The 27,018-nt window shown below is 43.9% G+C and overlaps 1 protein-coding gene across 1 annotated transcript in view; it reads left to right on the forward strand.

Moving 5' to 3' along the window:
- Positions 1–27,018, forward strand: part of Gucy2c (guanylate cyclase 2C) — a 75,537-nt gene that overhangs the window by 22,652 nt on the left and 25,867 nt on the right. Inside the window, exons 8-15 of the mRNA XM_057782159.1 lie at positions 1,314–1,449; positions 3,809–3,894; positions 6,229–6,340; positions 10,681–10,762; positions 16,699–16,804; positions 24,574–24,636; positions 25,444–25,515; positions 25,866–25,970. Coding sequence (XP_057638142.1) covers positions 1,314–1,449; positions 3,809–3,894; positions 6,229–6,340; positions 10,681–10,762; positions 16,699–16,804; positions 24,574–24,636; positions 25,444–25,515; positions 25,866–25,970 — 762 coding nt within the window. The remainder of the gene's footprint in view (positions 1–1,313; positions 1,450–3,808; positions 3,895–6,228; positions 6,341–10,680; positions 10,763–16,698; positions 16,805–24,573; positions 24,637–25,443; positions 25,516–25,865; positions 25,971–27,018) is intronic.

Raw genomic sequence — 27,018 nt, forward strand, 5'->3', positions numbered from 1 at the left:
TGTCTCGAAAATCCAAAAAAAAAAAAAAAAAAAAAAAAAAAAAATCATAGTCACCTTATTACATTGCAAAGCTCTGAAGACACATTAGACTCTGCCAGTCACTGAGCCCTAATGAGATGCAGGTGGCCATCTGCTGCCTTTTGCTCCCAGCTGAAAGAGGTTGATGGTAAAGGAAGAAGGGGCAATCCAAAGACGCCCAAACAGCTTTTCCATGACTAGTGAGCACAATTCCCTACATGCTATAAGGAGGTGTGAGCATCACCGCTTTACCTAGACCGTATGTTCCAAGCACACCAGTTCACAGACCTGTCAAAATTAGAGGTTTTAAGTCCCTTAAAGCAAGGTGTCTTAACTGAGTTCTGTTTATTGCGTGAAATGATGATTTTTGTGGACTGGCCACATAGCTCAGTGGGGAAAGACCCCTGCCACCAAGCCTAATCAGATGAGTTTGATCCCAGGGTCCCACATGGTAGAAGGAGAGCCCTGAGTCCCAGAAGTTATCCTTCGACCACTATCTGCAGTCCCCAATCAATCAATCAATCAATCAATCAATAAATAGATAAATGTAATAAAATGATGATACAGCAGAAGAAACAGGGGCTTATCTTTCCTGTTAATATATCTGCAAAGGGTAATTCCAGGTGCATCAAACTTGAATTATCTCTTGGCTTCGGCAGAAGGGAGGTCCCAAGTGCATGAGAAAATAGAACCTATCTGGTTCAGGGGGCAAGAGCTTTCAATTCATAATCCTGCAACAGGCATCGTGTAGTGGATGCAGCGGTGGCTAACTCTACTATTTCGTCAGGACAGACGTGAGGGGACTGAAGTGACCCTAAGTTAAAACCATCTTCAAAGCATATTCTGTGGTATCAACCAATCAAAATTCCTCACATCCCACCCTGGATACCGGGGGCAGGGCTTGTTTTCTGGGCTTCGGATTTCTCTTTTACATTCTGATGAAAACATTAACTTAGAGCAAATTCTGTTTCTGCATGCAATCTTATAAACATGAAAATGCTGGATGTTAATTTTCTTAGCTACATTGTGTATTCCTCCATCATCAGAAGGAAGTATAGTGGCTTCTAGACCTTTCTCTAAAGGCAAGCTTCTTGCTTACTGATCCCATGAGAAAGCAGCATTCTGACAACAGAGCCCTGATCCAGTCCTCCTTAACATCACACTTCCAGGTCCCCTGATGCCATTTCATCTTTCCAGTTACTCACTGATCCCAAGAACATTTTGCTCCAAACTCAAGATCAAAAACCCACGCCCCCCTTTTCCCATTAAAAGATTTTTTTTTCTTTCTTCTTCAGGGAAGAAATGACTTTTCTCTGGCTTACTTGGAGGGAACCTTGCTGTTTGGGCACATGCTGAAGATGTTTCTTGAAAATAAAGAAAATATCACCACAACCAAATTTGCTCGTGCGTTCAGGAATCTCACTTTTCAAGGTACCCGGTCTCTTTAAGAGCAAACAGCATTAAAGTCAAAGAAATTCAGGCTTTGGGAGGGGGCGGTGGGAACCCCCTCCCCCCAGAGGCTTCAGCATTTGATGCTTCAATGGCAAAAGAACTCAACTGGAGGAACTGTTTCCACACACTCTGCAGACGCTGGGATGCATAACTAGACTGCAGTTTATGCGACAGACCTGGCTGTTGGCGGGGGCGCTGCAGAATGAGCGCGCAGCTTGAGGGCTGTATTCGTGAGCAGCCTTTCACAGAGGGTTGTTAGAACAGGGGTGCGTGGCCTGCGCCTTCCTCTTGAAGCTCCTCTTTTGTGTCTTGGGTCTCAGGCAGGAGTTATGAAAGAGATTTCATTTTAAGAAATTATCTTGGGGCTGGAGAGACAGCTCAGAGATTAAGAGCACTGGCTGCTCTGCCAGAGGTCCTGAGTTCTATTTCCAGCAAACATATTGTGGCTCACAATCATCTTTAATGAGATCTGGTGAAAAAGCATGGGATAAAACCGGACTTGCTGAACATAGCGGACAATGAGGACTACTGAGAACTCAAGAACAATGGCAATGGGTTTTTGATCCTACTGCACGTACTGGCTTTGTGGGAGCCTAGGCAGCTTGGATGCTCACCTTACTAGACTGGGATGGAGGTGGGTGGTCCTTGGACTTCCCACAGGGCAGGGAACCCTGATTGCTCTTAGGGCTGACGAGGGAGGGGGATTTGATTGGGGGAGGGGGAGGGAAACGGAAGGTGGTGGTGGGGAGGAGGCAGAAATCTTTAATAAATAAATAAATAATTTTTTTTTAAAAAAATGAGATCTGGTGCCCTCTTCTGGCCTGCCAGCTTACATGCAGGCAGAACACCATATACATAATAAATAAGTGAAGGAGAAGGAGGAGGAGATGAAGGAGGAGGAAGGAAGGAAGGAAGGAAGGAAGGAAGGAAGGAAGGAAGGAAGGAAGGAAGGAAGGAAGGAAGGAAGGAAGGAAGGAAGGAAGGAAGGAAGGGGGGAGGGAGGGAGGGAGGGAGGGAGGGAAGGAAGGAAGGAAGGGAGGAGGGAGGGAGGGACGGAGGGAGGGAAGGAAGGAAGGGAGGAAGGAAGGAAGGGAGGAAGGAAGGAAGGAAGAAAAGAAGGAAGGAAGGAAGGAAGGGAGGGAGGGAGGGAGGGAGGGAGGAAGGGAGGGAGGAAGGAAGGGAGGAAGGAAAGATCTTAAAGTCTTGCCCGAGGAAACCTTTATCTGAATGAAAGTGAGCCTTCTATCAGCTCCGGAAGGTAGCAAATGGTTAGCATCTGGTCTGAGAGCTGTGCCCATGGCTGTGGGTTTCCACAGGGAGAGGAGGAGATGGTTTCTGCTTTCTCAGAGAGCAGAGAGAGGCATGTATTGATCACCTGTGTGTCCTGAGTTCTGACAGGCACTTAGGGAGTCATAGCCATGGTCACAGTCAAGTGTCCCAACGACCATTGTCACAGGCTCAGAGCCAGGAGACATCTATCTGTCCTAACTTGGTTGTTTATCACTCTGCAGCCCTGAGAAAGTGCCTTACTATCTCTGAGTCTCATGAAAATTACTTCTCATCAATAAAATAGAAATGGCAGTTTTTATGTCATGTATTCTAGAGAGAAGAAAATGGCAAATATGCATGATCCATTTAGCACAGGCCTGGTGTCTGGTAAACATGAAATAAGTGTCAGGTTTAAATTTGAATGTATTTACTTGGGGCTGCCCATATAAGTGAGCATTTATACATGTGTACCACAGGGTTTAGAGGCCAGAGGGTGACTTGTGGGAGTCGGACCTCTTTTTCTACCTTGTGGGTTCTGGGGGATTGAACTCAGGTCTTCAGGAAGCTTCCTTCCCCCCAAACTGTCTCAGCAGCTATGTTGAAGATGCAAACATTTTCCACCTCCTAACCAGACGTTCTGTATGGGCAATCTACACTGCTATTTTGTAGTTAGGTAATTGAAATATAAACAACTTAAGTATCTTTTTTCAGTGTTTTAACCAAAGAACAATAGTGAAGCAATTTTGTTCTTTGTACAATGTAGACTGTGCTGTGCCCTATACACTGGGCAACTGAGTTAGCTGTGTCCCTGGTAAATATGTGTTATGGACAATCGAGTGATGTGTCAACCTGCCACATCCTAAATGAAACAAAGAGAATTCTCCTTCTAAACAAACATCTTCCCTAAAACCACCCTTCACAAATTCCAGGGCCAAGAAGTGATTGAGGGCTGTCTGAAAAGAATATAATAGAGTGATATGAATCCATTTTACGGTCTCCATCAGGACCCTACTGTGTCAGGCCCAGAGCCAATGATGCTCTCCAACACGCTCTCCTCTCTCTCCCTTAGGTTTTTCGGGACCTGTGACTCTGGACGACAGTGGAGACATTGACAACATTATGTGTCTTCTGTATGTGTCTTTGGATACCAGGAAAGTATGTCTGGCTTCTTATTAGAATATGGGGGGACGAGACTGGGTGAAGGATAGTTAACCTGCACCAGGGCCAACCCTGAAAGAGGGATCCTATTCAGGATCTACAGGTAGATCATCTCAGCTTTCTTGGGTCTCATACTTGTACTTCACTTGGGGTAGGAGTCCCTGAGCATGTTAGCTCACAGAACATCTAATCAGAAATCCACACACACACACACATCAGACTAGGGAGAGAGTCAATGAACAGATAAGCTGATGGCAAGCTTTTTCTAAAGACTGGATATTTACAAACCACGGATTCCGAAGAACCCGCTCTCTGCATCAGCACTTTCAGGAAGCTTGTGAACTGTCCAGTCCCTCAGGCAAACATAAAATACTCTGACACTACACTTCCGTTCACGTCATACACTGATTTTCCTCACTTCCGTGTTAAGGCCTGTACTGGCTAGTTTTGCTCGACTTGACACAAGCTCTAGTTGTCTGAAAGGAGGGTACCCCAATTAAGAGAATGCCCCCATCAGATTGGGTTGTAAGATAACCTGTAGAGTATTTTCTTAATTAGTGATTGATGTGGGAAGGCTCGAACCATTGTGGATGGTACCACCCCTGGGCATTTTGGTACTGGGTTTTATAAGAAAACAGGCTGAGCAATCTATGGGGAGCAAGCCAGTAAGCAGCACCCCTCCATGGCCTCTGCATCAGCTCCTGCCTCCAGGTTCCTGCCTGGTTTGAGTTTCTCCCCTCACTTCCTTTAATGATGAAGCACAGCCAAAGAAACCCTTTCCTCCCCAAGTTGCTTTGGTCATGATGTTTCATCACAGCAATGGAAACCCTGACTAGGACAGAGCCTCTAAAAAGGAGCAGGGCACCATGTCTCCACACAGAGCTTCCTATCTAGTAGGGAGTTCATGGCTGATCAGCACCAAACCTAAAAACGGAACTAGTGCCCTTAGACATTCCAAAGCCGAACCATAGAAACCATGAAAGCCTCTGTTCCAGCCAGTCAAGATGTCTTCCAAAGCCGAGCCATAGAAACCACGGAAGCCACTGTTCCAGTCAAGAAGTGGCCACTGAACACCTTTTTCCTGCAAGAGCTCAGGCCCTGACAAAACTGGAACTCCAGAAGAAAATAGTGTTCATTTGTAAAATGTTCCAGAGTGGACATTATGACATGCTTGAGTCATGCGTGAGCATATGTATGGACACTGCTTTTGAGAGATACCAACCATGACAAGTGTGACAATCAGAAAAGATGTTCATCCTGAGACAGGGGCACAGGAACTTTGTGGCAGTGTTTCATAGAATCCATAGTTTTTGTTACTATATTGGACCTTGAAGGAAATACTGTATTTGAAGCCAATAAGATGGCTCAGTGGGTAAGGGCGCTTGATTGTAAACAGGACAACCTGTGTTTGATCCCTGGGACCCACATGGTGGAAGGAGAGATCAGGAGCGATCCGACTCCTAAAAATTATCCCCTGACCTCCACATGAATGATACACATACCCACCTCCCAAATAAAGAAATGCAAAAAGGAACATGTAGTGGGCATCCATTCCATGGGGAAGCCTCTTAGTCAGATCCCCTAAAGGCTTCCGTACACGGAACCACATCCTTAGGCAACTGGATGACGTCCTTGCTGCCCGTGGAAGAGAGGCAAAGACATGCGTGAGACCTTTCCTCGCCCACACCGCTGCTCTTCACAGGACTCTCCCCTACACAGCCCTCCCAAAGCAAATTTGGCCAAACATTTTAGCAATTGACTGCCACCAATCACATGACACAGTGTGTCTATTTGGGGAAACCTAGAGATGAACTCTCAAAGCATGGGAGGGAGCTAGCAAGACGCTAGTCCACATCCAGAGAAGGTGTCAGCAGAGGGTCAGAATGCCATAGCCTAGTGTACAGGTAAACCTTGACCTTCCATAGATGCAATTATAGGTTCGATTCTCCAGAGTAAAGTCCTTGAGATGTAAGTTTTCTATGGGGAATATTTTCAGGAAATGATAGTAACTGTAGACAGGCGGCCATGTTTCAAACATATTTTACACAGCATTATCAATATCTACAACAAAAAAAATCATGGCTACCCATTAGCAGATGACGTCAAATGAAAACTTTAATCAGAGAAGCCTAATTAATAACTGGCAGTGATGGCTCACGTTTGTAATCCCAGAATTTGAGAAGCTGAGGCAGGAGGATTACGAGTTCAAGGTCAGACTTGGCTACAATACCAAGATCCTGCCCTGCCAAAGCCACATGCACATATAGTCAGTCTCATGTCAATTGTTAAAACATGTTGTCATGTTTTTCTTTTCTTCTTTCTTTAATACAGTATGAGATTCTTATGAAGTATGACACCCATGAAAACAAGACTATCCCAGTGGTTACGAACCCCAACTTCATCTGGAAGGACCACAGGCTCCCTAATGATGTTCCCGGGCTGGGTAAGACATTCTCAATAAGGTTTCTTTTCCCGGCATTGTGTCCATGTAATCTGTGTAAAGTAGCTTGTTCTCCTTTTCTTCTCATCTCATAGACTTCCCGGGCTTGTGAATGTGGGTTTTACAAACCCAATGAGTTACATTAGTATAGCCACATTCTAATTTAGCTAACCCTGTTTTGAAGATGGATCCCACATAAGCAAGTCCCCTAGAAAACAAGGACATAAAATGGGCAAACTATAAATAGCCATAGAAATACTTGCTTTACCCTGCATGCATTTTAATGCACAGACTCAAGGAACATTCTCTACATTTTAGCAAAGACTATTTGCTATATCAGGTTGAGAGATAGTTGTTCATGGCCCCGGAAGCCTCCTCCATTCCTTCACAGGACATACATTTGGTGACAGTGGTGGTGACACACAGGAGATGAGGTGCTACAAACCTTAACATGGCTTGGCCTTCATGTGAGCAAGACACAGTGAGAACATGCACTATTAGCCCTATTTAGCAGGGAAGTCAGGGGCCTCCACAGACCATAAGATGCAGAGCACATTCTGTGACTAGCTTGGTCAACACTCAATGTAACAATTAGTAATTCTATACTGCTACTAATCTAACATCTTAAATTTAAAATGAAGATCTTAAATTCAGACACACAGTTATACGCAAAAATGTGAAAATGCCATTAATGGTTCCTAGAAATTGACAATGTTTTCTTAAATTGAACACCACACAACCGAGTGAAATTTGTTTGCAAGAATTTTAAGTGATAGGAAACTAGTAACATCGAAGAATAGAGAAAAGTGACTATTTAACAAGGCCATAACTTGTAGGAATAAAGGTGAAGTGAAATCCATAAAATCTTAATGTTAGTTTCCATTGAGTAGTAAAAGCCTGAAAGAATTTTATCCCTTCTACATATTTCTAAATTTTCAATTCTTTTTCACAATGTTTGTACTCATGTATCACTTTTTAAAGTATTAAAAACGGAGCCAGGCAGTGGTAGCACACCCCTTTAATCCCAGTAGTCGGGAGACAGAGGCAGGCGGATCTCTGTGAGTTTGAGGCCAGCCTGGTCTACAGACTGAGTTCCAGGATAACCGGGCCTACACAGAGAAACCCTGTCTCGAAAAACAACAGCAGCAAAAACAAACAAACATGCAAAAAACTGAGTTAGAAACATTTCTATTCTGACAGTGTTCTGTGCCAGGAATTAGAAGTTTGATCCGCTTCTATGAGAGCATTCATGGTCCAATGGGCTTGCTTGTATTCAAACTACAGCTGTTTCTAAATGTCTTCTGGTCTGGAACTCCTACTAAGTGGCAATGACTGACTTAAAGCCTTAAGGAAGGCGTGAGAGAGCAGCGTAGCCTACCAAACAGAAGTTGTCCCAGAGACTAGCGCAGACTTATAGATGGTTTTAAGATTTCCATATATTATCCCCAGAGCTGTCTTCATGCTTCCAAGTTTTAAACCAACATTTCGGCCATCTCTACCCCTCTGTCTCAGCCTGCCTCTAGTCCTGTTTCTCTCCGTGTGTCTCCTTCTCTCCCTCTTCGACTTTCCCCCTCTCAGCAGGGGAAATGGCTTAGGATGGCTCAATGGGCCAAGTGCTTGCTGAGGCCCTGAGTTTGGACACACACAGTGTCCACCTTTAAAAAACAAAAGCTACGTGCACAGGTATGCATCTGTGAGTCCTAGATGAAACAGGTGGAGGCACACAGATGCCGGTGGCTCATGCATCAGTCCAGCCAGACAGTGAGTTCCAGGTTCAGAGAGAAAAATGCAGTGGCAAGTGATAGAGGAAGGTGTCCAGTTTTGACCTATGACCCTGTGATCTGCACATGGGCAGAGAGAGAGAGGAGAGAGAGAGAGAGAGAGAGAGAGAGAGAGAGAGAGAGAGAGAGAGAGAGAGAGAGAGGAGCAATATATATTTTTTTCACAGGCTCTTGAAGTTAAATACATAAATAAATACGAATATAACAGTAAATACAGTTCTGCTCTGGACCCAACACTAATCTATTGTTGATTCAGATGAGAGTGTCGCATCCAGGGGAGCACAGCCAAAGACTATTGAGTTAACTTGATTCCATCTGTTTCTATTCTATAACTAAAAGCTTCTTCCTCTGACAAAGCGCACGTTTAAACCTGGAGTTCCCTCCAGGTGTACTGTCATGTGACTAAGACAGGATCATGCCATTCATTGGGAAGCCAGCAGAATGGAGTAGCCATAATGGCCACTAGAGGGCGGCAGAAGGCTTGCCTTCGAAGCAGCGTGAGCCCAGCTAACCCAGGAAGAGCCCTGGAAAAACTGCGTTTAGCCAGGTGTGGCAGTGGCTCACATCTGTAATCACAGCGTTTGAAATACTGAGGTGGGAAGGCCACCATAAGGTTGAAGCAATCCCGGGCTACAAAGCGAGTTCTAGGCCAACCAGGACTACAGAATGTGACTCCGCCTCAACAACAGTGAGCCTATTTGGTTTAGATAGTACGCTTAAGTATCTAATTATGGTGACTATGTCTAGCACAGTGAGGTGCTCATTTTCTGCAGATAGGGACTGAAATGGTTCCACGCTGTGGGCATTGTGTTTCTTTGACGGGTTTTTTCCTCTGGGGTAGGGGTGTGTTGCAGCAGGACTGTGATGGCAGTGGGCGTGGCGGAAGGTGCCCATCACAGTCCTGGACAGAATCCATCCAAATACACACAGCCACAGAGGCTCGAGCCCTAAGGTGGGAGCGGAGAGGAGAAAGGTCCCTTGGAAAGCGAGCTGATAAGCAAAGGCGGGGCACAGTCCTGCACTTGCCGAACAGTGCCCCCGTTTTTTGCCATTTGCTAGATCTCTGCCCGGGGACATGGAGGGAGAGAGGAGAGGGGAGGGAAAACTTTTTAGAAGGACCTAGCGTGACATAAGTTTATGGTAGAAAAATTTCTTAACACGTTTTAATATTTGGGCACCTTTTTCTTGTCTCAGTGTAAGTAGGAGGAGGGACAAACTTTTATTCAGACTTTTCAGCCATTATAATAATTTACTCCAGATGGGTGCAGGCGAACTGGTAGGCACCAGCTGCTGCTGCCTGCAAGGATGTTATGTGTTCCGGTGCCACCTTAGAGACTCATGGGGGGTGGAGTGCCTGCCACTTTGATGGGAAATCTGTTATCTCTTTTCCCGAAGTAACTTCATTCATTATTTAGAAGCGATCTCCTGCCTTTTTAAAGAAACTCTCCCTAGATGCGTTCTCTCTCTCTCTCTCTCTCTCTCTCTCTCTCTCTCTCTAAGAAAAATCATGTCTTCTTTACCATATACCATTATCTTCCAGCTTCTTACACATTTAGTCTATCAACTTGGGTCCTGACACCGAGCCCACTAACTTCCTGTCTAGTGGGGAAACTCCTGGCACATGGGAGCCAGGACGCCCCCATGGGGGTTTATCGCTGTGGCCTTCTCACTCTGAACCTGTCCCCTTGCGTCCTCAAATGTCCTTCCAGGGTCTTTGGGATAGATTTCCATTATCCTAGATTCCACTTAGTCTTCTGAGAATCTACGAACTTACGATATCTCCTCAACACACACACACGCACACACACACACACACACACACACACAAATAAAATCTCATTATTGTCTTCCCTCAATAATCTAGGCAGCTTGGAAAGGACTAGCAAACAACACTGTGGTTTCTTAGGATGCGAACCCTGCATTTGAGAATACCCTTCACTTTCTTCCTGCGAGAACCTCCTTAGACACACAGGTCTGGAGAACGGCAGATAGGCTTAGAGCCCTCCAAATTATGTGTGTTGAATACCACGTAATGCTCTTATGACCATGGTATGTTTTTGGTCAGAAATAAAGCATTACACAGGCGTGTCTGTTGTCATGTGCCTATAACCCTATAATCCTCACACACCGAGAAAAACAAGCGATGCTAAAAGGAATCCTTTTTCTGTTTGTTTGTTTGTTTGTTTGGTTGGTTGGTTGGTTGGTTGGCTGGATAGTTGGGTTTTATTGTTTTTTTTTTGTTTTTTTGATTTTTCAAGACAGGGTTTCTCTGTGTAGTCCATATGGGCCTTGAACTCTGCCATCTGAGTGCTGGGATTAAAGGTGCATGCCATCACTGCCCAAGTAGTTAGCATTTTTCCCTGAGCACATACAACAGCTTTCTTCAGAGCTTGGGGATGCAGGATGCCTATCACCATTAAAGAGATTTTAAAAAGATTGGGATTCTTCAGAGAGGCTCTTGCTTCTCCTGTCATCAAGATGTGTTACAGCAGGAGAAGCTTGGGGCGCGTTCACACTCATCCGTGGTCCCACTAATGTGCTGCTCCTGCTCCCTTGCCACAGGCCCTCAAATCCTGATGATCGCTGTCTTCACGCTCGCGGGGATTGTGGTTCTGCTGCTGCTTATTGCTCTCCTGGTGCTGAGGTACCTACCGCCTTCCCACAGGCTTTCCCTCCTGGTGGGGAGGAGATGGGGCACAGGTCTGGTGTATGTTGGCAATCCATGATGCAACAGGCAGACCTGGGATCTTGAAGGCATTCTGCATCAAAAGCAGTGTCAAAGGCAGAAGCTGATATGGTAGGTTAGAATCCCTGTACTTGGTCTAAGTTGATGAGGACAACTGACCAGGTCTCTTCCTCAAGAGGGCACCAGATCTCATTACAGATGGTTGTGAACCACAATGTGGTTGCTGGGAATTGAACTTAGGACCTCTGGAAGAAGCACTCTGTGGTGTACACATATATATATGAAACACACCAATACACACACACACACAAATCCACATATACATATACCAATCTATATGCACACTCAGTCACACAAACACCAATCCACATAGACACATACACATGCATACATCAACCCCCATGCCAATCCACAGACACACACACACCAATACACAGACGCTCGACGCTGTGGTCCGCAGGAATCATGCAGTGAGATTTCAGTAGATAGAGCGGAAGGCTGACTGGATGATGGGGGTGCACACCTTTAATCTCAGTACTTGGGAAGCAGAAGCAGGCAGATCTCTGTGAGTTCGAGGCCAGCCTGGTCTACAGGATCTAGTTCCAGGATAGGTTCCAAAGCTACAGAGAAACTTTGTCTCAAGAAAAAAAAAAAGAGCAGAACGAATGATAGAGGCAAACCCAGTGTGCCAAGTGCTGGGCCTACCACTTTTTGCATATCGACTGTTTCTCTTGTAAAGTTGTAAACACTTTCCTTTGGTGCAAGATTCAGCAGAGTATGGATTATGGGCACAACTCTTTCCCATGTACTGGTATATTAGGTCATCCTCCCTGTACTCTGTGGGCCCTCCAGTGGGAAATTTAGTCACAGGCAATTACCTTGGTTCCCACAGTCTAATCTCTGCTTCATTCCCTGCGATACATTAGAAGCCATCTCCCTGCAACTATCTTCCATTTGTTAGGACATGTGTGTTGTAAGAACGGCGGGACGCTTCCCACCACCCGGCTAGCTTTACCCGAAATAATTACATGGAAACTGTATTCTTTTAAACACTGCCTGGCCCATTAGTTCCAGCCTCTTATTGGCTAGCTCTTACATATTGATCTAACCCATTTCTAATATTCTGTGTAGCATCATGAGATGATGTCTTACCAGGAAAGATTCTAGCCTACATCTGTCTGGGGTCAGAGAATCATGGCAACTGCCTGACTCAGCTTCTTTCTCCCAGCATTCTGTCTGTCTACTCCGCCTACCTAATTTTCTGTCCTATTAAAGGGCCAAGGCAGTTTCTTTATTTAACCAATGAAATCAACACAAAACAGATGACTCTACCCCATCATTTCCCCTTTTTCTGTTTAAACAAAAAAGAAGGGTTTCACTTTAACATAGTAAGATTACATATAACAAAACAGTTATCAAGCAAGAATTACAGTTACAATATTTATATCTATTTTATCTTTAATCATAACTAAGGAAAACTATAATTATCTATCCATTCTTCAACTCCATCAAAGACTCCAGAAGGATATAATATTACCTAAGTAAACAAGAAATAAGAAACTTCAAACTCTAGAAATGACAGAGACATCTCACTGCCTGGATAGTCACCCAAAGTTCTTTTGTACCGTTGGGGCATCCATCTTCAGCCTTCAGGCCCATAGTATCCAGCAGACATTTTCATCAAGCAGGAAATTCCAAAGACAGTTCAGTCACTTTCTGCTGTATCCTGCAGAATGTCTCGCAGACTCTTTCATGAGTCAGGAACCCCGAAAGACCATCTCACCTTTAGGCAAGTTCAGCAGTCCTTTCTCTGCAGGTTCTTTGTGTCCCATTTATGCAACAGTCCAGGCAAGAGCAGTTTCTTGCCCAAATGGCTATCAAACTCCATAAGGATCCTCTTCGATGCCCATCTTCCTCTTGAAGTAGATTGGTGCTGCCAGGAGCAGACGTGTCTCATTGTCATGAAAAACCCTAAGTTATTAAAACATCTTAAATGCCATGTTCTATAGTCTTTGAAAGATATGAAGAATGCCTATCTAATTGAAATATATCTCTATATATCTAGAAAATCTAACTAACATAACTACAAGCTTTACTATTATTGATGAATATCCATTAACAACTTATATTTCCTAATTAAACACTACATTTTTAAATGAACTACACAATCACAATACCTTAATCAAGAGCAGAAATTACATATAACAAAATTGACCTTAAAATCCATACCAATGCAAATTATTCATACCTATATCATTTCTCCCTTTAAATGTAAAAGAACATTTATAAACAATATTTGGGAACATGGGCGCAGTTTTTTCTTTCCAAACTGCTTCCTGCTGAATGGGGGCGTCGTTAATTAGGTCTTTCATGGTATAACCTGTGTGCCAGGTTCATATTAGTTGGCAGTTGAATGAAGTAATTTTCTGAAGGTGTTCACAGCAACCTTTCAGGAGGGTGTGGTCTATCATACCATATTGGGATAGAAGCAATCCACAGTGCCCCATCCTCTGCGAAAACAAAAAAAGAAACTCCTTTCCAAAGCATCATGTCCTTAGACTCAAATTCTGAAATCATAATACCCTTATATCCATTCTGGTTTATCTTGGCAGCCCATGTAATGAAATGTCTCTCTGTACTTAGCTCCTTCACAATCAAAAATTTTAAAGAAAACACAATGTACATAATCCAGACTCTCTGTGAATTTTTCATTTTTACGTGACTTATTTTTCTTCTATCACTTTACTTTATTCTGCCTCTTTAAAGACTTTACCCTTTTTTTAAGACATTAACTTTATTCTCTCTATATTTTTTTCTTCTCTCTCCCAAGCCTTTGTCTGAATCTGTCCTATTGTGAATCTGTAATTTTTTTACTATCCAGGAGCAGTTCTTAAAATGCTAAGCACTTCCTAAAAACTTAAGTTGTACCATGTAGGGGTAATACGGTACTGCCTGTTTACTGCCAGTCTAAACCTTAACTGCGCTGTTGTTATGGTAATTACAGTCATTCCTGCCTGAGGTCAGCACAGTTCAGCAAGGAGCAGCCGCTCCTCTGCCTCATATCCATTTGGTGCCCCTGAGCTGCGAACAGTTCCAGGCATATAGCAAGTCCGCATTGGAGCCACAGTCAGCAGTTTAATTCTGAGACTGAGTGTGCAGCACAGAAACTCTTTTCATCCAAGTTACAGCCAAATCTGACATGCAGAGCACTGCACAGTCTGAAAACATGTCTCTGTATGGAGGCCATGCTCTCCTGCCTGACCAAGTCTGATTCTGCCATCTGCCCAGACAGGAAGAGCTGAGCCAAGGGCATGGTCTCAGCTACTTTCCTCCTGATCCCAAGCGGGAACACAAACATCCAGTCCCATAAAAGCCATTGAAATGCTTTAAAGCCAGAGTTTGCACTGGCGGTACAGCCCAGAAAGCCAGCATTTTAAAACAGTCAGTTTTTTCCTGCTGCTGAGTCAGGACAATTTCTTTGCGGCAAGCCACCCACAAACAGCAAAAAGCTGTCTTAAATTCCCTCTCTCTCTCCTTTTTAAGCCCTCTCAGGTTTTACGTTGCATTAGTTAACCACGTTGAGCGCCACTCTGTTGTGAGGAGCAGCGGGCTATGTTCCTGGCACCCGGCCGCCTGCACGGCTAGCTTTATACCCAAAATAATTACACGGAAACTGTATTCTTTTAAACACTGCCTGGCCCATTAGTTCCAGCCTCTTATTGGCTAGCTCTTACATATTGATCTAACCCATTTCTAATAATCTGTGTAACACCACAAGGTAGCTTACCAGGAAAGATCTTAACCTGCGTCAATTTGGAGTGGGAGAATCATGGCGACTGCCTGACTCGGCTTCTTTCTCCCAGCATTCTGTCTGTCTACTCCGCCTACCTAATTTCTGTCCTATTAAAGGGCCAAGGCAGTTTCTTTATTTAACCAATGAAATCAACACAAAACAGAAGACTCTCCCCCATCACATGTGTTCAGGAAAGAAGTCTTTCATACAGATCACATTTGGGACCTTCCGAGATAAAGGGACATTCAAGCTCAGACAATTGCCTTTGTTTTGTGTGTATATAAACTGGAAACTTTACAGAACAAGAGGAGAAGAAGAAAGAAACTGATGCAGAAAAGTACATAGTGGGGAATTCATTTCACCCTCAGATCTAAGTCCTGTGCTTGCTGTAAGTCTTTTTCTGAGCCCTGAAGGGGACACTGAAGCTGGTACTCAGAGGTCCCCTGTATTAAAAGGTGGTGGCCCAGCTCTTTGAGAACTGAGTTTCTCTCCATCAGAACACATTTGTTCTGGTGGATCAGCCTCCTGATCTTTCAGCTGAAATCTCATTGTATGATTCCTGCAGACCGCAGCAACTCTCTCTCACATACGCACTAATACCCATACACACACACATGCTCACATGCTTTCACAAACATGCACACACACCCCCATCCCCACAAATCCATAAACACACAACCATAACACACATGCTCACACACTAAATACATATGCATACACTGACACATACACCATCCACATAGACACACACACACACAGACATACACCAGTCCACATACACACACACACCAATTCATACACATCCAATCACATACCAATCCATATAGACACACACAGAAAGAGAGATCAAAATTCATGTAAGATAATAAAAGAAAATGATACAATAATGAAACTGAGAAAACACAAACAACTCTATACCAACTCTTTGATGCCATAACATAGCCGGCAAATATCTGGAAATAGCCTCTTTGCAGAAGTCAAACTAACACAAAACTAAGAAACAATGAGCCACAATTTTACAGACATCATAAATGTTTAAAAATGCATAATGATATCAAGAATATTGGAAATGAGAGTTCTTGTGTTGGGAAATTGGCATCCTACTTTGGAAAAGGATTTCGTGGTATCCGTGAAGTTGAAAGTGTGTTCCTCCACTGTAACCCAAGATGGTATCATGTGCAGAGCCTTAAGAAAGGAATTAGAACTGTCTTTGTACCTTGGGATAATTGTTGAAATAGGACCTCATACAGCTCAAGCTGGTCTTGAACTCATCTTCGTGCCTCCACCTCCCAAATGCTGGGTTCCAGGCATGATCCTCTTGGCATGTTTTAAACTTCTTGTTTTAAGGGCAAGGCATGAACAGAACTGGGTTATTTAGGAGTACTGTGGAATCAAAGGTGGTTCCAGATTTTACATTTTTTGCCCCTCACGGTTGTTAGGGTTTTGTTTGTTTCTAGTTTTGCTTTGATTGTCTTTCATCCTTTTCACCCTCAGTCCAGATCCTTTATTATACTAAATCACTGTCTTAGCGAGGAGCTTGGGATAGGGAAATAAAGAGAAGAGAACAGCAAAGCCCACAGTAGCCCAATTAGCAGTTGCAAGAGCATAGGGGCCATACTCGGTGTCTGCTGGCCTGAGAACTGCAGGTCAAGGTCCTAAGTTTCTCCTAGAGTCTGGGAGGCAAACGGAATGGATGCTGTGATGGTTTGAATGTAATAGCCCCCATAAGATTATAGGCAGTGGTACTGTTAGGAGGTGTGGCTTTGTTGGAGTTGGTATGACGTTGTTGGTGGAAGTGTGTCCCTGTGGAGCCAGGCTCTGAGGTCTCATATATGCTCAAGCTACACCCACTGTCCCAGACCATTTCCTGTTGCCTTTTTGGATCAAGATGTAGAACTCTCAACTCCTTCTCCAGAACCATGCCTGCCTGCATGCTGCCATGTCCCACCATGATGATAATGAACTAAACCTCTGAACTGTAAGCCACTCAATTAAATATTTTCCTTTATAAGAGCTGCTGTGGTCATGGTGTTTCTTCACTGCAACAGAAACCCTAACTAAGACAGATACTGATAAATGCCTCCTGGTATTCATTTTACAGAAAATACAGAAGAGATAATGAACTTCGACAGAAAAAATGGTCCCACATTCCTTCTGAAAATATCTTTCCTCTGGAGACCAATGAGACCAGCCAGATCAGCCTGAAGGTAAGTTAGGTGTGATCTACCTGTTGATGAGGACTCTGTGATGATAGGACTTTGGTGGCATGGTAGCAAATGTGTCACGTATGGACACTTTAGTTCATTCAGGAATGATGTAGGAGGGTCTTCTATCTATCTGTTGTTTTTGCTGAATCAGGAAATCTCTCTACAGCACGCCCTACCAAACAGCACAAAGCTGTGTTAAATTCTTTTTTTTTTCTGTGTTTAAAATTAAGTTCTCTCAGGTTTTACATGGAATTCATTACCACGTTGGAGTGCCACTCTGTAGTCATGAGGCGAGCAGGCCTGCTTTTCATCCCACTCGGCTCCCACATGGCTAGTTTAGCCCCGGAAATAACAACACACAAACTGTATTTATTTAAACACTGCCTGGCCCATTATATCTAGCCTCTTCTTGGCTAACTCTCACATCTTGCTTTAGCCCACATCTAGTAATATGTGTATCACCACGGGGTCATGGCTTACCGGGAAGATTCTAACCCACATACATCTCAGGCCGGAGCTTCATGGAGGTTGCCTGACTTTGCTTTCTTTCTCCCAGCATTCTGTTCTGTTTTCCCCGCCTACCTATATTCTGACCTATCAGACCAAGCAGTTTTCTTTATTAATTAACCAGTGAAATAACAGATAGATAGAAGACCCTCCTACATCACAGGAATCCAAGATTTAGATGTTTGCAACTTAAAGGAGGAAAGATGGTTTTGGCTCATGGTTTCAGGACTACTTTGGCTGTGGTTGTAGTGGCTTGCTAGATAGCTTGCCCATGACTTGATGGGTCAGCAAAGAGAGCAGTTAGGACAGAGCCCTGCGATATTCCAATCTGTAAGGATTGTCCCACCCCTTTCCTCTTAGTGACCCACTTCCCCCAGCTATGTCCTACCTCCTACAGGTTCTAGAACATCCCCTAGTAACATCACCAGCTGGGCATCAAATCTTCAGACACATGAGCCTATGGGAGAAATTTCACCTCCAAACCCCAACAGTGTGTCAGTCTTCGCATCTGACCTGGAAGAGAAATAAATGCTGGTAGGCTCTTCTCACCCTGGGTACTCAACTCTTCACGCTAAGTAACTGCCACATGTTTTGGTCATTGCTGAGGAGGCCTCTGCTAAGATTTGTCTAGAAAAGCAAATGGTAGCCAGTGTGAACAACTCACCTCTATTTACTGCAGGAAGGCCAACTCCCCATATGGAGCCTCTGCTTCAGCTTTATTGGCATGGCTGTGATGACGACACTGAAAGACAAAGGATTGAGAAGCTGTGTGTAGGTGTTGACAGAACTCACTTGTTCATGCCCAGCTGCTCAGCCCTGAAATAATAACACAGGGACTGTATTAATTACAACACTGCTTGGCCAATCACTTAAGCACATTGCTAGCTAGCTCTTATATCTTTGGTTAACCCATTTCTATTAATCTGTGTATCACCTGTGGCTGTGGCTTACTGGCAAGTTTCCAGCATATCTATCTGCGGTGGCTGCTACATGGCTTCTCTTGATTCTGCCTTCTTTCTCCCAGCATTCAGTTTAGTTTTCCCCACCTAGCTCTACTCTGCCCTATCACAGGCCAAGGCAGCTTCTTTATTCATTAACCAATAAAAGCAACACATATACAGAAGGATTTCCCACATCAGTTTAGGGTCATAGATAGATAGATAGATAGATAGATAGATAGATAGATAGATAGATAGACAGATAGATAGGGTTGATATTACTACAATGAAACACCATGGACAAAAAGCAAGTTGAGGAAAAAAAGGATTTATTTGGCTTACACTTCCACATTGCTGCTCATCGCTGAAGGAAATCAGGACAGGAACTCAAACAGAGCAAGATTCTAGAGACAGGAGCTGATGCAGAGGTCATAGAGGAGTGCTGCTTACTGGCTTGCTTCTCCTGGCTCGCTCAGCCTGCTTTCCTATAGAATTCAAGACCACTATCCCAGGGATGGCATCACCCACTATGGGCTGGACCCTCCCCCACTGATCACTAATTAAGAAAATGCCTTACAGCTGGATCTCATGAAGGCATTTCCTTAACTGAGGCTCCTTCCTCTCTGATGACTTAGTTTGTATCAAGTTGACACACAAAACCAGCCAGGATGGGTAGATAGATAATAGATAGATGATAGATAGATAGATAGATAGATAGATAGATAGATAGATAGATAGATGATAGACGATAGACAGACAGATAGACAGACAGACAGACAGGGGATAGATAGATAGACAGAGATAGATAGATAGATAGATAGATAGATAGATAGATAGATAGATAGATAGATAGATAGATAGATGATAGACGACAGACAGATAGATAGGCGATAGATAGATAGATAGATGATAGATAGATAGATAGATAGATAGATAGATAGATAGATAGATAGATAGATGATAGACAGACAGACAGACAGATAGATAGACAGATATATAGATGATATATAGATAGAAGATAGATAGATGGATGATAGATAGATAGATAGATAGATAGATAGATAGATAGATAGATAGATTGATTAATAGTGATCACTTACTGAGAATTTACATGCTAGATGTGTTATCACTCTGCTTCATCTTCTCCTGAGCCCATCAGGTAACAGGACTGGAATTCCAAAAATGTGACTACAGTTTGAATCCAAATTAATTGTAGACTTGAAGATCTTACCTCCTGACACATGCCATAGAATTATCAGCATTTCTAAGCTGAAGCACAGAAAGGAGTTTGTGAATTCTCTCAAGTCAGGCAAGAGCTGATAGACAGACATAAAATCATATCACAGTTTGGAGCTTCTCTGCCAGCAATGTGGTCACATGATGTCACCACACACAGAAAGCAGAGAAAGAGAACAGGAAGTGGCGCCAAGCCTTATGGGTATTCCACCTCCACATCCTGCACGCTGCCTTCTGGTGGCTTGAACCTACTCACGGCTGTACATGGGTGGCATTTTCCTTTGCCCCAGGCTTACTTCATGCTCCAGCAGCTCTCCTCTAGTCTACTAAACCCTAAATTTGGACTTCTTTATCATTCAACCAGCAATGTAGGTAAAAGGAAAATGGAAACATGTTCTCAACTGAGGCTTCCTCCTCTCAGATGAATATAGTGTGTGTCGAGTTGACATGATACTGGCCAGCACAATTGATCCCTTGTTAAACTTGACACACAAACACATCGCTATTAAGCCATAATCTTTCTTTTCCTATTCAGCCCCAAGGTCACACATTAATATAAACATCATAACATAGAATATTTTACAAACTCAAATTTTTAAACACTTTAAAAGTTGTATTTTTAAAAATATCAGTCTTCTTTAAAATGCAATCTATTTTTTAAAAGTTTAAAGTCTTTTTACCATGGGCTCCTGTAAAATCAAGATTAATTAAATATTTTCTTAGAGAGAAGAACCAGGGTACAGTCACAAGCCAAATAAAGCAAAACCAAGCTTCAACAGCATACATAACTCACTGTCTAATATCTCAGATTTACTCATAGTCTTCTGGGCCTCTCCAAGGAGCTTGGGTCCCTTCTCTGACTTCACCCTCTGCAGCGCACACGGCTTGTCTTCTAAACTCCACTTCACCTCTGCTGTTGCTCTTGGCGGTCATTCCTTGGTCCTGGCATCTCCAAAATGCTGGGGCCTCTTGCTGCATCCGAACTGTGCTTTCACCAATAGCCTCTCCTGGCCTCTCTTCAAGGACTCCAGCCTACCATAAAGTACTAAGCCTCAGTTATTTCCATGACCCCTCATGCCTTCAAAAGTACCACCTGGGTGGGTGACTCTTACACTACCAGGTTTGGCTGGCAGCACAAGGTGTAACCTTGCTCACCTCTGAAACATAGCTCCTGAGTGCTCACTCTGAGGAAGCACTTCCCAGAAGGTCTTCCCTCAGTGTTGCTGGTCTCTTCCTAATCACTGCTAATTCTCACCTCCTGCAGACCAGCATCAATTGTCCCAGTAGAGCAAATGTTTACCTCAGTGATTCTGGTATCTCGTTAATCACACTGATTCTTCCGTGCCAGCAAGCCAGAACCACCAATTCTTAACTCAGAATAGAAATGGGCCTGATAAAGTCTTTAAGCAACTCTCAAACCTTTCCTTGGGTTTTCACAAGCCAGGCCTCCTTCATCTGCATTTCTCTCAACATTGTTTAATCTTCCAAGTACCTGCAGAATAGCTCACCAATGTTTGAATTCTAAATGGCTTTTCTAGTTCAAATTTCCGAAGTCTTTCCACAATCCTCCCCTCAAAACATGGTCAGGTCTGTCATATCGATACTCCTACTCCTGATACCAATTTTTGCCTTAGTCCGGGTTTATATTGCTGTGATGAAACATCATGACCAAAGTGACTTTGGAGGAAAGGGCTACACTTCTATGTCACTGTTCATCATTGAAGGAAATCAAGATAAGAACTCAAACAGGGCAGGAACCAGGAGGCAGAAACTGATGCAGAAAACATGGATAAGTTCTGCTTACTGGCTTGCTCTCCATGGCTTCTTCACTCAGCCTGCTTTCTTATAGAAACCAGGACCACAGCCCAGGGTGGCCCCACCCACAATAGGCTAAACCTTCCCCCATCAATCATTAATTAAGAAAATGCACTACAGGCCTGCATACAGCCAGATCTTATAAAGGCATTTTCCCAAATAGGCAGAGACTGCTTAGACCAGAATAACCACACAGAAAACAACATTGTTTGGCCTATTATCTCAGGCTTCTTATTAACTAACTCTTACATCTTAAATTAACCCATTTATATTAATCTGTGTATCACCATAAGGCTGTGACTTACCGCTAAAGGTTCTGGGTGTCTTCCTCCTTCAGCAGCTACATGGCATCTCCCTGACTCTGCCTACTCTCTCTATATATCTCTGTTCAGATTTTCTGCCTGGCTTTACTCTGCTAAGCCGTTGGCCAAAACAGCTTCTTTATTAACCAATGGTAATAAAACATATTTACAGTGTACAGAGGGGAATCCCACATCTCCTTTTTGGTCTAAATAAAAAACAAAGGTTTTAACTTTAACATAGTAAAATTACATGTAACAAAGCAGGTATCAAGCAAAAATTACACTTATTTAGTCTATTTGTATCTGGAAAGTTTCATATCTAATTTATCTTTTATCATAACTAAGAAAAACTATAATTGTCTTCAACACTAACAAAGACCGCAGAAGGATATAATATTACCTAAGTAAGTAGGAAGTGCATTGTAAGCAAATCCCACTCCAACTCTAGAGTTGCCAGAAATGTCTCGCTGCCTCTGGACAGTCACCCAGAGTTCTTCTGTACCGTTGGGGCACCCATCTTCAGCCTACAGGCCTTTAGTATTTGGCAGATTTTTCAATGAAGCAGGAAATTTCTTCTGTGTCCTATAGAATGTCTGCAGACTCTTTCATGAAGCAGAAACCCTGAAGGATTGTCTTATCTTCTTTAGGTAATTTCAGCAGTCATTATTCTGTGGGTCCTGCATGTCCAGTTCTTACAGCATACCATCAAGCAGTCCAGGCAAGAGCAGCTTCTTGCTCAGTTGGCTAACAAACTCTACAGGGAGCCTCTTTGATGCCCATCATCCTCTTGAAGTAGATTGGTGCTGCCGGGAGCAGATGTGTCTCATTGTCGTGGAAAATCCTAAATTCTTAAAACATTTTAAATACCATATTCTGAAGGTCATTGAAAGACTTGAAGAACACATATCCATTTGAAATATATCTCTAAAATCTAGAAAACCTAACTAACATGACTATAAGTTTGACTATTATAAATGGCTATCTATTAATCTGTATTTTTAAATTATACATCACATTTTTAAATTAGCTGTACAAACAGAATACCTTAAACAAAAGTGGAAATATAACAAAATTGACCTTAAATTTGTTTCAATAAACAAAGATCCATACCAATGCAAAGTATTTATTTCTATACCATATCCCCCGTTAAATGAAAATAAACATTTATAAATAATCATTTTGGGAATTTGGGTGTAGTAGTTTTCTCTACTAATTTCTGCTGTTTCTTGGGTGAAGTATTTTTAGGGGTTCATGGAGACCTTTGTGGGATCTTGTTCCATCAAACCACATTATTAGCCTGGAAGGAATCCAAAGGTGCTCGTCTTCTGTGGAAACAAAAGCATAATCTCTTTTCCAAAGCAACATATCCTTAGATCCAAATTTTGAAGACAAGATACCTTTAAGTTGGTTTAGCTTAGCAGCCCCCAGAATCAAATGTGCATATTCCATCTTTACATGGCTTATTTTTCTCTACTCCTTTAATTATAACTATCTATACTCATTTATATTACTTTTATTGTCTCTTTAAAAACTTTGTCTTATTTTTTTAAACTGTTTACTTCTTTTTATAACTGTCTATACTCTTTTTCCTCCATCTCCCAAGCCTACATACATTTTTTAAACACACTGTGTCTCATTTAGAGGTCTTTTATGTCTGAATCTGTCCTATTGTGTATCTGTAATTATTTTCTGACCAGGAGTGCTTTTAAAATGGTAAACAGCTTGGTCACAGTAGCCCCAGACATTGGTTCTGCCTCTCTTGACCTTTTGAATATGGTGGAGGTATGTTTACTGGCAGCTCTATGAGCCATGCTCACTGCCCCAGCTCCAGGGAAGCAGTAGGTCTATGTTGCCATTAAACAAGTTGTAGCCCACTGCTCACAAACCCCATTTAAGTGCAGGACCTCCCGAAAGAGCCAGAGCTCTTGCTCCTAGCACGAACCCAGAAGTTGCCAGGGGTTTTTCTGCTAATACTACCTTAGGAAACTTTCTCTTAGAGGAGCCACGCCTCTGCACGCTGCCAGCAACAGAGCCTGTCTGAAAAAATGCAGCTACCAAGAAGCTGTGCTTAACTCTGTTCTCTTGTGTCTAGACTTCCTTCCCAAGCTCTCTCAGTTTTTATGTGGATGTAGTTGCCCCATGCTGGTGCCGATTGTAGATGGATACTCAGGTGTCAAGTTTTAATGAAATGCAAATTGAAAAACATACAAGTCTTAACTTGTTTTTCTGTGTTTAGAGCAGAAGTCAGTGGCAGGAAAGGCAGGAACTATATCTAACCTGCAGTGGTGTACATATGTTCATTTACATGGGTGCACACACATTTATGTGTTGTTCTGTATTGACGTTTTGTTTTGTTTTGTTTTGGGAGGCACAGGCAGGCCTCTCTGTGAGTTCAAGGCTAGGACTAAAGGTGTGTGCCACTGCCATCCAGCCTGTGTTGACATTTTTTTAAATCAATTGCCAACATATAAAATCATGGAATATTGTGTAAAAATTGGCATTTCAGGCTTCTTGGCAGTTCTAGCCAAACCCAGGATTGACAGAGACATGGTCCTATCATCTCACTTGCATTTCTGCTGGCCCTTTTGGCCTAAAATTGCAACTCAAATGCAGTGAGTTTTTGAAGCATCCTCCTCTGGGAGCACCTGCCGGGAGCTGGCATGGGCCAAGGTTTCCCCCAGGAGGAGAATCAGAGGGGTAGGAAGCCAAGAGAATTCTGGGTTCTACCAGGACCACGAGAGGGAGTGAGGAAAGCCTGGAGTATGAGGTGGTAGACACCTGGGGAGAAGGGTGTGATCAGAAGGAGCAAAGGGTACACCCCGGATCGCATCAGGAGGCCTGCCCTGAATGGTGTAGAGGACTCAGCGGACACACCATCTCCCCCGCCCACTCGCCCCCACAAGTCCCTTCGCCTTTGGCAGTGGAAGGGACAGGCACGAAGTTCTGTAACAACTGTTCTTTTCTCTGCCAGATTGACGACGACAAAAGACGGGATACCATCCAGAGACTACGGCAATGCAAATACGACAAAAAGGTTGGCATAGTGCTCCCCACCTCGCGCCCACTTGGGAACCCTTGCAGTTAGTATAGCCCCCTCTGTCCCAAACCCGGTCAGTTTGTACAGCCGGCTTCATCATTATCATGTCCCCTACAACTGTTCTAAACCCTTCCGGTTAGTACAATCCCCATCCCCTGCTCCACTGCACCCCTGCTCCCCTGAACCCTGTGGGTAGTTAGAGCAGCCCTCGCTGCCCTGTCCAGGTTACGTTGCGTGCTCTGACACACGGTTGCCCTGGTCCCCGACCTTGGCAATGCAGCGGTAGAGGTGCCCAGTAGCTGTAAGAGACTCACATGGAAGGCAGAGCTCTGGGGACATGGAGAAACAGATGAAGCTTTCTTGTGAGAAGTCGAGAACAGGAAGAAAAAGGAAGCATGAGAGTCAGTTCATTCAGGGAAGCCCTTCTATTTTGGTTCGTTCTCAAGACTCTCCAAACAGGGAGGGGCTCCGTCCTCCCTCGCTTTTCCTTTCTTTTCTCTTTTCTTCCCACTTTTCCTCATTTCCTCCTTCCGTCCCTCCTCCCTTCCTCTCTTCTATTCCATATGAAATACGCAAACTCCAGCCTACTACATCCCAGTTAGGAGGCACCAGAGATAGAACCTTAGTCACACGCTGTGGCCACTCCAGAAAGTTTACGCTACCATGGGGCCGCAAGCAGACTTCTGGGAAATGCTCATAGTGATGGCACCACCTCTGCCGTCCTGGGGCTCAGTTGGCTGGAGATTGTCTGTGGAAAGACTCACAGCTGCAGGAATACCCCCTTTCCGCAATTGATCTCGGCAGAAAGTGATTCTGAAAGACCTCAAACACAGCGACGGCAACTTCACCGAGAAGCAGAAGATTGAACTGAACAAGGTATGTGCTTGTACAGCCCTTCGAAACTGACTTCAACCCCTTTCCCCAAACACTGTGGTCCCCTGGGTGCCACTGGTCGCCTACCAAGGGATGCTGGAGAGCGGGGCCTTGTGTGAGCTACAGCACAGCCTTGATATTATTTAAAGCTATTTCAAATGTTTATTCAGTGTGGTTGAGTAAGATGATGTTTGGGGGAAGAAGCGGAAGCTGGCATTCAGCTGTCCTGTGGGATCTTCTTCCCGAAGATCTCAAAGGAAGCACATTTCTCTGGTGCATCAATCTCCACCCTGGCACCCCACCTGCCCCCTGCCACTTTGGTTTGTAACCAGCCTCACTGTCTGCCCTCCTAGCTGCTGCAGTCGGACTACTACAACCTGACCAAGTTCTACGGCACCGTGAAGCTGGACACCAGGATCTTTGGGGTGATCGAATACTGTGAGAGAGGGTCCCTCCGGGTAAGGAACCATGGTCACTTCCTATTGCCTAAGTGGTTCACCACATGAAAAAGAAAAAAAAACAAAAAAACAACAACAAAAAAAACATACTGGAGATGGCTCCGTATGCGCCTGTAACTCCAGTAGCCGGGGATCTGACATCTCCTTCTGGTCTCTATGGGCCCTGCACACATGCGGCGCACATACACACATGCAGGCAAAATGCGCATGCACATAAAACAAATTAAGAATTGTCCCTAATGAAATGACATCAGAGAGCTGTCAGACAGAGCGAGCAGAATCATCAGGCTGTGTCTCCCGGTCCTACGATATCATTACAATCAAGCCATTCGGAAAAGCAGGATAGACATAGCAGAGTAGAGGGAAATCAAATGCCCGTTTCGGCACATTTTACATTACTTCCCTTGCTTTGGTGTCGAAGGTACAAGGGACAGGTGCTCAGGTAGCATCAGGTGACCTGCTATACGTCATTTCTGCCCCATGGAGTTCTCACCCCACGCTCCCTCAGATGAAGTGGATGACTCAGCAGGAGCCAGGTGGGCTCCGGAATTCTGGATGAGAAAGTTCAGAGCTGGAAAAGAAGGTTTCCAGAGGAGCCAAGCCCTAAGCTAGGACCCTCAAGCCACGGAGCACCCTGAAGGGTGTGCACACCACGCACATGGGCAGGTGTCAGAAACAGGACTTGAAAAAAAACCAATAGGCTGGAATCCAGCACACGGACTCCAGGCGGGGCTAAAGAATTTGATGCCAACTCTGCAGAACAGCTGGGCATGAACTCTGATGCTCTGGGTGGCCAGACACCAGTGGGCAAGGTAATTCTGATGGCCTGAGTTCAGTCTCTGGGTCCCATGTGATCACAGAGGGAGAGACTCAAGGTGTCTGAACTCCACAAGAGCGCTGTAGCACGTTCACCCCCACCCATGTATACAAAATAAATAAATCAGCCTTCATAATAATCTAGAACTTCATAACAAAGCTTGGTGGCAGCTTCAGCCACTGAGCCTTCTTGTCAGCCCTGATTTTATAAACAAACACACAGATGGGCTAG

Source organism: Chionomys nivalis, chromosome 1 (genome assembly GCF_950005125.1).
Source record: "Chionomys nivalis chromosome 1, mChiNiv1.1, whole genome shotgun sequence".
Lineage (NCBI taxonomy): Eukaryota > Metazoa > Chordata > Mammalia > Rodentia > Cricetidae > Chionomys > Chionomys nivalis.